At 34.3% G+C, this 13,023-nt stretch overlaps 1 protein-coding gene and 2 long non-coding RNA genes across 3 annotated transcripts; all 3 read left to right on the forward strand.

Annotated features, from left to right (window-relative positions):
* The first annotated feature begins 542 nt into the window (after positions 1 to 542).
* On the forward strand, positions 543 to 2,003 carry LOC136234714 (uncharacterized). The gene is made up of 3 exons (XR_010691446.1): positions 543 to 683; positions 789 to 1,546; positions 1,632 to 2,003. It is a non-coding gene; the product is annotated as an uncharacterized lncRNA (long non-coding RNA).
* A 6,659-nt stretch (positions 2,004 to 8,662) lies between these two features.
* LOC136235115 (uncharacterized) lies at positions 8,663 to 9,198 on the forward strand. The gene is made up of 2 exons (XR_010691654.1): positions 8,663 to 8,778; positions 8,998 to 9,198. It is a non-coding gene; the product is annotated as an uncharacterized lncRNA (long non-coding RNA).
* Positions 9,199 to 10,764: 1,566 nt separating this feature from the next.
* Positions 10,765 to 11,514, forward strand: LOC136201113 (ethylene-responsive transcription factor RAP2-1-like). The gene has a single exon (XM_065991694.1). The coding sequence runs from the start codon at positions 10,858 to 10,860 to the stop codon at positions 11,317 to 11,319; it is 462 nt and encodes a 153-aa protein (XP_065847766.1). The 5' UTR covers positions 10,765 to 10,857; the 3' UTR covers positions 11,320 to 11,514.
* Positions 11,515 to 13,023: the final 1,509 nt, after the last annotated feature.

Consider the following 13,023-nt stretch of genomic DNA (forward strand, 5'->3'; position numbering starts at 1 on the left):
ATTTAGTTAAACGAATAATATTTGTAAACGGTTTCTAATTTTATTAAATAATGTGATTAATACACGTAGAGGTGTAGTTGGAAAATCTCTCCCGCCAGCATTGAGGCAGCTAGATATTGGTGAGAATTCTACACCACGTCATACGAGAGCGCGTGGTGTTGATATATCAGCTCGTAGGCAGAGAGCGGCTGAGATGCAGCAGTTGCGCATGGCTGAGGTAGATTAGCCTAAGTTGGATCAGCCTGAGTTGGGGGATGAGGAGGCAGAGGATATGGGAGAGCGAGATCATGATTATGCTGTGGTGGATGATTATTTTGAGGAGCTAGCCGAGGTCCAGCGACGACAAGGATATGATGATGATGTGCAGCCTACTCAGGGCACGAGCAGACATCGCAGGGGTGGACGATTTGTCAGTACAGGTATAATTCAATATTATTTATAATTTAGTATTATTTATAATTTAATATTATTTATAATTCAATATTATTTCAGGGACCAGAAAACGGTCCAAACCTATTGAGGACCGTAGTTGGATTGTTTCGGGACCGGTGGACAGTGGCCCGAGTGATGGTTCCATGATTCCTAGTTTTTTGGACACGTTGCCTCACGGATGTTGGGGGACATCATCGAGATCTTCTTACGTGCTACAATAGATCAGTAGCTTGTGGCACATTACATCTATGGTATGAGAGTACGACACCCGAGGTTATAATAATTTGCTCAATAAATTATTTTACTTATTATTTGTTCAAAAATATTCAGTAATTGTATATGTGCCATGTTTACAGCTGAAAGCTGTGGTAGAGAGGATTGGGTTGTCTCACCTTCCATCCATGATGTTCAGAAATTTGGATGCGGCTCTGATATCTGCGTTTGTGGAGCGGTGACAGCTCGATACGAACTCATTTTACTTACCGTTCTGGGAGATGACTATCCTTTTACACGATGGATGGCAGATTCTCTCTATTCTAGTGGCCGGTCAGATGATTTTGGATACATGCAGTATTAAGTGGCTACAGGCTATGTGTATGGATCTGTTTGGAGTTACGCAGGAGGAGTTGTTATCGTAGTTGGAGCACTACTGGAGTGGTGGAGGAGTTTTTGCCGATGTTGTGGATAGCCTTACCCAGCCGGGAGCCCGTCGAGATATCGGGACTCGAGCAACATCATGGTTATGACTTACATTAGGATCCACCTTGTTTATCGAAAAGAGTGGTGATAGGATTAGGCTGTCCCATCTCTAGGAGGTTCACGCAGGCATCACATGGGCTATTGGATGTTCTTGGGGATCTGCTACACTTGCCACTTTATATCGGCAGCTAGGGATGGCGAGTAGAGGAGAGTGCTCGGACATATGTACGGATGTTTGACCCTCGTCCAGGCATGGATATATGAGTACTTTCCGGCATTCCAGTCCTATCGACTACCATTCCAGACTCCAGAAACTGCTCCCTGGGCATGCAGATGGGATGTCGGGACTCTAGGCAGGAAGGGCTCTCGACTCGTGAGCTTTCGTGCACAGTTAGACCAGATGACGGCAGCCGAGGTAAAATAATTTTTATAACTTGCAACAATTTACTTAAACAAATGTCATTCCTTATTAATATGTTATTAAATAATTTTTTTTGCAGGTGATGTGGTTGCCTTATGGTCCAGTCGTCGATGATGATCAGCTTCGAGTGTCCTACGCCGGGTGGATACGGTGTAGAGATATTGTTGAGCTATATATGCACGAACGAGTCCTGCGTCAGGTCGGTTATGTTCAGACTATTCCGTCTAAGCATATTAGACCTGCTACTGCATTTCGGACATGGAAGTCTATATCGTACAGACTCGCGCATTCCGGAGTGAGAGTTGATGATACTTGGTGGAGATTTTCATTTACTCGTGGCGTTGATCAGGGGAGATGCCAAACAGTTGGAGCCGATCCCGATGCTTGTGTTGCCGAGTATATGGAGTGGTACAAATGACATTCACATCCTCGTCTGCTTTGTGCCCCTCAGGATGCGTTGGTCCACCATTCTCGCTCCAATAACTAATATGTAAGTTTTTTTTATTATTATTTTTTAATTATTTTACCTATGTTGTTTTTTTTAATATCTAATTTTGTGCAGTAGGTTAGCCGTTTGGCAGACGTCGCTCAGCAGGTGATCGCACTCATCCTCGCTGAGCAGGCTCTACCAGTTAGGACTCGGCTGGATCAGATTATGGAGGAATAGAACCAGCCGAATTGACTTATTGTACTTTTTTAATATTTAGAATTCTTTAGCAGTTTATGTATATTTTAACACATTTTAACACATTTTAGTACTTTATGTATATTTTTTAATTATAATGTTAATAATTATAATTAAAATTATTTTAAAAGCACATTTTCACACGTAGGCGTGTGCAAAATACGCCTCACCACGTGGTGAGGCGCATGGCTAATATGCCTCACTACATGGTGAGATGTGTTGTTTGTATGCCTCACCATATGGTGAGGCGTATCAGCCATACGCCACACCATGTGGTGAGGCATATTATCCATACGCCTCACCAAGTGGTGAGGTGTATTGTGCATACGCCCATGTTCCGCAGAGAAAAAAAATCAATTTTGATTCCCCAAAGTAATAAAGGGAAGTTTCGTCATTTCCTCTAGACTAAGTGTAGGAAACCATGGCTAAGTATAACAGCACCTTTTTAAAATTAACATGTAATTCTTTAAATATTAAATAAAAATATTTAAATGAAAATTTAATTAAAAAATCATTTAAAACAAATAAATTTAAAGTTCTTTTAAATATTTAACTTAAAAATAAATTATAAATACCCATTTATTTATCTATGTATAATTAAAATTTTATATATGTTTCTATGAATTCCATGTGTATGTATATACGTAATCAATTTATTTTCTAATTTCGGATAACAATCGGTTTTTAAAATGAAAAATTATAATCTAGTTAATTGGTTTCGGTTAATCTATTTTTCAGTATGGTATCATTGATATGTAGATGGATATCTATGGAATTTTTTTTACAAACGCAACCATGTGGTTTTGCACTGTTACCAAGATCAAGGCAAAGGTAACTCTATTAAATTAGAGGGGTAATTTGGGAAAGTTAAAATTCTGACTTTTTTTTTTTTTTGCTTTCCTTCCTTCCTCTTCCTCTTTTCCGCTTGAATTGGATTCTAGAAATTCAAGAATCACGCTTGAAAATTAATGTTCGAACGCTGGAAATTCTATTAATTTGCATTTTGAGGTCGTTATGAGCCAAATTTGGCAAAGTCAATAAAAAACGAAAATTTTACAAACCACATGGTTCGGTTTTGTAACAAAAACCCGCATATACTGTTCTGTAAAAACACGAAACCACAAGATATTTAACAAAAACCCGCATATATGCACGACCGAGTCCTGCGTCAGGTCGGTTATGTTAAGACTATTCCGTCTAAGCATATTAGACCTGCTACTGCATTTCGGCCATGGAAGTCTATATCGTACAGACTCACGCATTCCGGAGTGAGAGTTGATGATACTTGGTGGAGATTTCCATTTACTTGTGGCGTTGATCAGAGGAGATGCCAAACAGTTGGAGCCGATCCCGATGCTTGTGTTGCTGGGTATATGGAGTGGTACAAACGACATTCACATCCTCGTCTGCTTTGTGCCCCTCAGGATGCGTTGGTCCACCATTCTTGCTCCAATAACTAATATGTAAGTTTTTTTTTATTTTTTTATTATTATTTTACCTATGTTGTTTTTTTAACATTTAATTTTGTGCAGTAGGTTAGCCGTTTGGCAGACGTCGCTCAGCAGGCGATCGCACTCGTCCTCGCTGAGCAGGCTCTACCAGTTAGGACTCGGCTGGATCAGATTATGGAGGAATAGAACCAGCCGAATTGACTTATTGTACTTTTTTAATATTTAGAATTCTTTAGCATTTTATGTATATTTTAACACATTTTAGTACTTTATGTATATTTTTTAATTATAATGTTAATAATTATAATTAAAATTATTTTAAAAGCACATTTTCACACGTAGGCGTGTGCAAAATACGCCTCACCACGTGGTGAGGCGCATGGCTAATATGCCTCACCACATGGTGAGACGTGTTGTTTGTATGCCTCACCATATGGTGAGGCGTATCAGCCATACGCCACGCCATGTGGTGAGGCATATTATCCATACGCCTCACCTTGTGATAAGGCGTATTATACATACGCCTCACCAAGTGGTGAGGTGTATTGTGCATACGCCCATGTTTCGCAGAGAAAAAAAAAATCAATTTTGATTCCTCAAAGTAATAAAGGAAAGTTTCGTCATTTCCCTTAGACTAAGTGTAGGAAACCATTGCTAAGTATAACAACACCTTTTTAAAATTAACATGTAATTCTTTAAATATTAAATAAAAATATTTAAATGAAAATTTAATTAAAAAATCATTTAAAACAAATAAATTTAAAGTTCTTTTAAATATTTAACTTAAAAATAAATTATAAATACCCATTTATTTATCTATGTATAATTAAAATTTTACATATGTTTCTATGAATTCCATGTGTATGTATATACGTAATCAATTTATTTTCTAATTTCGGATAACAATCGGTTTTTAAAATGAAAAATTATAATCTAGTTAATTGGTTTCGGTAAATCTATTTTTCAGTATGGTTTTGGTGTTGAAAATCGGTTTTTCAATTTTCCGATTTGTTTTATGCAACCATATTATAAAGCAAAAAGGCACTTTTCCCGTTCATTAGTTAGAAAAATCCAATAGTTATAAGAGAAGTTTGAAATAGTTTATAATGTAGATATGGGAACTTATGTAGGCCTTCGGGGTTCGAACGGCTCTTGCATGGGGATTAGTCCCTAGAACACTCTGATGCTCAAGTTAGTACTGATTTTAGAGAGATAGAGTCTTAAGTGGAGAGAGAGAGAGAGATTTAGCAGACTTCCCTATTGGAGCTTGAAGGTCTTTATATAGAGTTGTCTGAATTGGCCGAGTTTGTTCCATGGGTATAGAATTGGATCGTCCTGATGAGCCGGTTGTGTGGGGGTGCTTGAGCTAGGTTTAGTGAATTTTGGCCCATATTCCTTATCAAGTAGTCGCCTCTTTTGTGGCGGAGCTCTGGGTCGAAACATTTGGTGTGAGATGTTTTTCTAAACGCCTTGGATATCCCTGTGTGGAATGAATTAGAAATGATATGCATATGTTATTCGTTGAAGGGATTTGAAGATGCATGTTGTGGTGTATGTTGTGGGATGGTATCAAAATACGTATGAGGATCGTTTGCAGAACAAAGTGGCATTGATTGTTTGAAAGGTCGGCCGTCAAGAGATGTTTGATTAGTATATGCAGACGCGTTTTAAAGCCATGTGGTTCAAAATGTTGGATTTAGATAAAAATTATGTATCTAAATTTGCAAATCGCCTATGAAAAAGGAATTTGCATATCGACAAAAAAGACTATATATATATATATATATATATATAAACTATAGGTTTATTACATATAGGTACTATATGGTATCATTGATTTGTAGATAGATATCTATGGTATTTTTTTACAAACGCAACCATGTGGTTTTGCACTGTTACCAAGATCAAGGCAAAGGTAACTCTATTAAATTAGAGGGGTAATTTGGGAAAGTTAAAATTTTGACTTTTTTTTTTTTTCTTTCCTTCCTTCCTCTTCCTCTTTTCCGATTGAATTGGATTCTAGAAATTCAAGAATCACGCTTGAAAATTAATGTTCGAACGCTGAAAATTCTATTAATTTGCATTTTGAGGTCGTTATGAGCCAAATTTGGCAAAGTCAATAAAAAACAAAAATTTTACAAACCACATGGTTCGGTTTTGTAACAAAAACCCGCATATACTGTTCTGTAAAAACACGAAACCACAAGATATTTATTTAAAATTAATCACTAAATAAATTAAAAAATAAAGATTGTATTATACAAATTAATAAAAATAATCTAAATAATTTTTTTTTATTAAATGCAACAAAACTTTATTCTTTCAATAATTATGTTATAGAAATAGAACTAATATTAAAAAAGAAATCTATTTCGTGAAAATAATCAGGATAATTTTATCAATAACAGATAACTAGAAACAACTGTTCATAAAAAGCTCCAAAAAAGAACTTTTCGTGAAAAACTCCAAAACGCTTCAGTTTCGAGAGAAAATGCTAAACATTGTGGTTATATAAATCTAATCAAACGTTACATTTCTTGTGGTTTGAAGTGAAACGCTAAACAGTTATCCAAAAATCTGAAACAATCACTCTCTTAAATCACGATAATTGTCTTTACAAATGGATTAATCCATGATTTATTTTCATACTTTTCCTTTTATTTTCTTTTGTTACACATAAATAAACATATAACTATAATAAATTTTCCCTAGTATTTGTTTATAGATCCATCAGATTTCCACCTCGTATAACATTAACCGACATGCCCTCAAAAAATTCAAAATAAAAATGGACTGACTGTATACATAAAATAGTTGAATGTTGAGAAAGAGTGACAAGTTAAGTACATTGACAAGACGTAAATGGTAACACTATATGTATAGTTAGACTCATAATTAGGAATTTAAGAATAAACAATGATATGATTGGTCTCCCATTTCGGCCAATTAGGCAAACCTCCACATTAAATCAACAAATTATACAATAATATTTTCAATATGTCAAATGCATTATTTTGTTTAAGGTTACTCACCAATTTAAATGGTTAATGATTCTAGTGGTTTAAATTAGAAATTTAGACTCCGTTTTTGTAATGGAATATCCATTATAATAATAGAAATTCATTATAATGTTCGGTTAGTATATCGTTTTTATCCTAGTGGAATCACACATACATCACTTAATTTTTCTCTGCAAATTTATGTAAGGAGCATTACGAACAAAAAAGGCATGAATCCTCATTATGATTGACCATTATATTTTTTTATTATTAATGATGGAATATGAAAAAAAACATGAAAAACGAAAACGAGAAAAAAATGTAAAAAACGAAAGAAGAAAAATGCCAAAAAAACATGAAAAATGAAAAAAAAGGAGCAATAAATAAATAAAAAACAGAAAAAAACATGAAAACACGAATAAAAGGAAAATGGGAAAAAGTGAAAAACGAAAAAAATGAGAAAAACACAAAAAAACATGCAAATTGCATTAACTAAATAAAACATACGTATTGTAATGATAATTGCACTTTATCAATTTTATTAAAATTTGCCAACCAAACATGATAATAGAATCATCATTACATTACATATTTGATTATATTACATTACACATTTGATTACATTACAATATTGATTACATTACTTACAACATACCAAACAGACCCTTAATATTTAAATTTTAATGTATACATAAAACTTTAATTAAAAAAAAATTAAAAAGTATTTGACAAACTTCGAATCTAACAATCAAATAAATGTATGAAAAAATTAAAATAAAAACAGTGAAGCCTAATATGTTATTTAGCATTTGAATGATTGAAATAATAATTTCTCATTTGAAATAATAAACAAGTGGCACAACTCTAAATTGAATTGATATGTTGTCATAAAAGATAAATAGAAATAGATTTTTGAAAGCTGAAACAGAAGATCTAGATGCAAAAACGCATATAAAAATGAGTTTTCAGACACAAAATTGAACAAAGCGAAAGTTTAAAATGAAATTCAAGATGTTAGGAAGAATAAAGCAAATTTTAGTACTAAACTGGACTTGAAATGATCGAAATAAGGCTATGAAGATGGCTGGACAGAATGTGTAAAAGAAGAACAAAAAGCATAAATTATGAACTTTGAACAATGAAAACTCTAAAAAGCGGACTTGGAATAGACGAACTAAAGAAAAAAAGCTAAGAATAACTCACTTAAAGCTGATAAACTTGAAAATCAAGGCAACAAGCTAAAGGAAAAAACTCAAGAAGTTGAAAAAAGAGAATTGTGTTTGTGTTGGATGTTTTGGATGTATTTGTTGTGTTGAATTGAGAGGATTTGCCTCTATTTATAGTTGAAGAGGGTGTGTTTAGTTGCAACTACCCTTTAATTTACCTCCACTAACTATTAACTTCCCATATTTTTAGTTTATTTAGTTGCTAGGAAGGTGGGTAGTTAAGTTAGTTAGAATTAGAGTAGGGATAACAACTAGGGGTGGCAACGGGGAGGGGATTATCCCAAAACCGCGGGTATCCGAACCGACGGGGATGGGGAATAACCGTAAAAATTGGGGATGGGGATGGGGAATTTTTTTTATCCGAAAGCTAAACGGGGATGGGGATGGGAATTGCTATATCCGCCCCGTGGGGATCCCCGTCCCGTTACCGTATAAATTCCCGTGGGGATCCCCGAAAAATCCCCGTGGGGATTCCCGAATAAAATTATTAATTTTAATTTCTAAATATTATTTTTATATAAATGAAAGTATCAAAAGTAATTAGTAGATGGGCTGTTATGAAAAAAAAACAATAGGGGCAATATTGAACTTTCTAAAGTAAATTATAACCTAAAAACTTGCCCTACAGCATCAACTCTCCTTATCTCGTTTCTTTTTACAAAAACAGCCGCCTCCTACGCTACATCTACTCTTCACCAGCGATTCACGACTTCTCCACCTGCAGCCTGCTTCTCCGCTGCTCTATCCGTTCATTCCACCTAGAACCTGCATCCTGCGCCTGCAATTTCTCACCCGACTTCGTCTGGAACAGCGACGCTGCTGCGTGCCTCTGCTCCGTCCGTTCAAAAGTAGAGCCGATATTTAGGTAAAGCACATTATAAATTCTATTAACTTGTAAAGGTTGTGAAAAATGTTAGTTTTGGAGTGAAAAATCCAAAGTTTATGCTTTGAATGTTTGAGTTCTTTTGCTGTTCAATGTATGGATGCTTATAGAAGATATGGATGCACTTCAGGTACCTTTTTTAAATTCTCATTGTTAATTTATTATTGAATGCATATAAAAATTAATGTTTATATTTTACAGATTGATGAAAACAAGAGTAAAAAAAAGTCAGGGCAACAAGAATGCAACAAAATGATTATGCTTTGCAATTATGAAAACAACTTCTTATTTCAGATGTTATTTCAATTTGTATTTAGGATATTTTATTGTATTAAATTTCTTACATCTATAATATTTGAATTTCTTACGTAATTATATGTATTTTAATTCTAGTTAACATTTTATAGGGATTATATTGCAATTTACCAGCAATTGCTGGTAAAATGTACCAGCAATTGCTGGTACATTTAACCAGCAATTGTTGGTTAACGCAAACCAGCAATTGCTGGTTAAATGTACCAGCAAATGCTGGTTAACGCAAACCAGCAATTGCTGGTTAAATGTACCAGCAATTGCTGGTACATTTTACCAGCAATTGTTGGTATAATTTTTTTTTTATTTTTGTAATTAATTTTTTATATAATTAATTTTTCTATTGGGTATGGGGAATCCCCGTTACCCGTGGGGATCCGTATGGAGAGGGGATGGGTATGAAAAATATCCCCGAATCATTTAATGGGGATTCCCCAAAACCGTCACCGTAACAATTGGGGAGGGTATGGGAAATGCAATACCGTCCCCGCCCCGCACCGTTGCCACCCCTAATAACAACTAACTTAACTAAGTATTGCGCATGTTTTAGGCATGAGCTCTAACTTCCAAAACTTATTGCTCCTATTAGGCCTAAGAATATATCCCATATTTCTCGGGATGTCTAATTTCTGAAACCTTCGACCTTGTAAAAAAATTTGTCCATTTGATGCCTCGAACTGTAAGTTGAAGTAACGTTGGTATGGCAGACACGTACTCTAACTTTTAAAATTTATGTCTCTCTACATATGGATCCGAATTAGGCCCACGAATATATCTCGGATTTCTCGGAATGGCTAATTTTTGAAACTTTTGATCTCGTGAAAAATTCGTCCCTTTGATATTCCAAATGGTTAGTTGAAGTGACGTTGGTGGTACTGAAAAAGGGTTTTTGTGGTTTTTTTCTTTTTCTTCTTTTTTATGTGAGTTGACGCTTAGAACTTCCTTTAGGAAAGGCTAGGCTCTAGCTCCATGAGCTGGGACTAGTGGATGCGGAAAGGAATTATTTATTTATTTTTATTTTTTTATACTTTATAATAAAAATTACAATATACTTCTAAAAAAGTAAAATTTATTTTATGGACCACAACATCAAACGTAAGGAAAAAATAGGAGAAGTGTTGAGGGGCGGAGAGTGGAGAGAAAACAATATAAATTTCTTAATCCTAAAATTAACTCTTAAATGTATATTACATCTAAAAAGAATAAAGAGTATTATACTCTTACAATGATAAAGACTAAACTATCCTTTATATAATTGATAAATAACCTAAAATACCCTGCATTTGTACTTATTATTAATAGTTTAATATATTACAATAGTTTAAAGGAATATACATACAAAATGAACTTTGTTCCATTTGTTGATGAAGAAAAGTACAAATATGTAAATCTGTAACCGAGAAATAGAGATAACAGAATAAGCTAGAACTGATAAGAATATATAGAATAAAAATGACAAGTTGTACAAACATAACATTATAAATCTGGGAATAAAAAAGAAGAAGAAAAGAAGGGATGGAGTATGTCGGCCAATTTTAACTTTTTCTTTAAGGGAAGATCAACGTGGCGGCCGTGCCAGGACGACACGCTAGCAGCCAACTAAGAAACTCTATCCTCTCTCTCTTCTCTAAATTAACACTCTATATTTATTATTTATATCCCAAACCCATTCTTTTTTCTTTATATAAATACACACCCATGTCCTCTAACCCAACCGTTTAAGCTTTTATATTCTCTTTTTCATCGGACATGGAGTTTGGGGACTGCTGTTCCAGCTCTACTTCTTCCGCTACAATTACAAATCCTACCCCGGAGAAAAGGAAGCTCAGGCAGGTACAGGACAAGCCCAAGCCATATAGAGGTATAAGGATGAGAAAGTGGGGGAAGTGGGTCGCCGAGATTAGAGAACCTAACAAACGCTCTAGGATTTGGCTTGGTTCTTATTCAACACCTATAGCCGCCGCTCGTGCCTACGACACCGCCGTTTTCTACCTTCGTGGTCCTTCTGCTAGACTTAATTTCCCCGATTTGATTTATCAAGAGCACGATGATCTACATGATATGTCGGCTGCTTCTATACGCAAGAAAGCTGCCGAAGTCGGAGCTCAGGTAGATGCGCTTCAACAAACAGCTCGTAACAACCACAAAGTAGCATCGGAGAAACCTGACTTGAACCAGTATCCTAGTCCTGAATTTTCCGATGAAGACTAGATGATGATGATGATGATCCTTGATTAGTAATTAGTAATAGTGTTGATGTTTTATTTAATTTTAATTGAAAAAAATCTATATAGATACAGAGATGGCGAAAATGCTCTGCTGATTCAAAGTGATGGATAGGTATATATAATTTTAGTTAGTAACAGATGAAATTGAAATTGAATTAGTAGATGTTGTTGTTGTTGATTTTGGTTGTACGGTTCGTCCAATAATACGATTGGGAAACTAACTGTGTATACGATGAAAGAAGAAAAATTAGCCATGGATTGGATGAATTCATAGTTGAGTTTTTTTTTATACGAATAAAATAAAATAAAAAAGATGCCGCCAAAGCAAAAACAGGAGATAAGAAGATAAGGAAGAGGTGGCGCGGAGAAGTGGCAACTTGATCGACTTGGGCGGGTGTGGACAGGAAAGTGAAGTGGTCCATAATGAGGGAAGTTGTCAGCGTCAATAGATGGTGAAACCTTACGAAAGCCCGTCTGGTGGAGGCTGATGGCTGATCAATGGTGGGCGGTGATTTCAGTGCTTAAAAAAATGAATTATGTATTCATATTAATTACATATGATAATCCTAATCATACAAATGGGTAGGTTGAGCTTATATTATTTTATGGTTTAACATATTAAGACACTATTATTGTTTTTCTTTCTTTAAAAATAGTTTTTATTTTTATAGTTCGGTTCGATACTAGTTAAATATCATTGGTCGGGGCCAGTAGCTAGAAAGCTCTTTTTGGGAAGCAAGCTTCGAGATGAACTTGGTTATATATATGCCGGGTCTCCTCTTGATTGAGGAAGACTCTCTGTGTTCTTTATATCTAGTTTTGTCGATTATGCATTTTTGGGTACGAATAGGAGCCTTTCTTTTCAAACCACGGTGTACGTTTACAAGATATATGTACTAGGCATGCCAATTCAGTCGCAAAATATGTACCAAGCAGGCTAATTCAGTCTTTTGCGAGCGTATAATTTATGGGTCCAATACTATATCAATTGGACAGAAGTCATTCCCTCTCAGTTGTAGATATAGATTGTTATATCCACTCATGGGCCAATCCATCTCTATCTATTAGTGGCTTAAAGTTCCTCCGGTCTCGTGGTAAAGCAAGTTTGTATTTCTCCGAGTTGGTCTGTTCAAGTGTGAGATATTTTTTATATGTATTTTTTAGTTCGACATTCGTCTGATATTTTTTAGGTGGATTTTTTTTAATTTCTTTCCATTAAAACTAATGTAGGCTTTGAGGGGGATTCTCTAGGATTCGAACTCGAAATCTAGTTTAAGTTGAGTGATTCAAATCAATTAATTAAGTGTTTTTTTTAACTAGAAAATTTAGTTTAATTATATAAAAACAGTAGTTTTTTTATTTATTTTTTTTATGAAAACAATATTTTCTTTTACGAAAAGTTTTAGTAAAATTATTATTTTTTAATTAATAAATTGACACTCGTTTAGAAAGTTATTATTTTTATTTATTTAAATTACTTTTATTTTTATATAATTATTTAAGTTGTTGTATTATATTATATTATTTACTTTTATAATTTGTTTATTCACTGATTTATAGTAGATATTTTATATATTAAACAGTTTATTATAATGTTATTAAGTATTAATTATTAGTCAATTTTTTTCAAGAAAAATATTAGTCAATTAATTATAAATAACTAATTGGAACACTAAACATTAGCGTT

The sequence above is a fragment of the Euphorbia lathyris genome, chromosome 7 (assembly GCF_963576675.1).
Source record: "Euphorbia lathyris chromosome 7, ddEupLath1.1, whole genome shotgun sequence".
Lineage (NCBI taxonomy): Eukaryota > Viridiplantae > Streptophyta > Magnoliopsida > Malpighiales > Euphorbiaceae > Euphorbia > Euphorbia lathyris.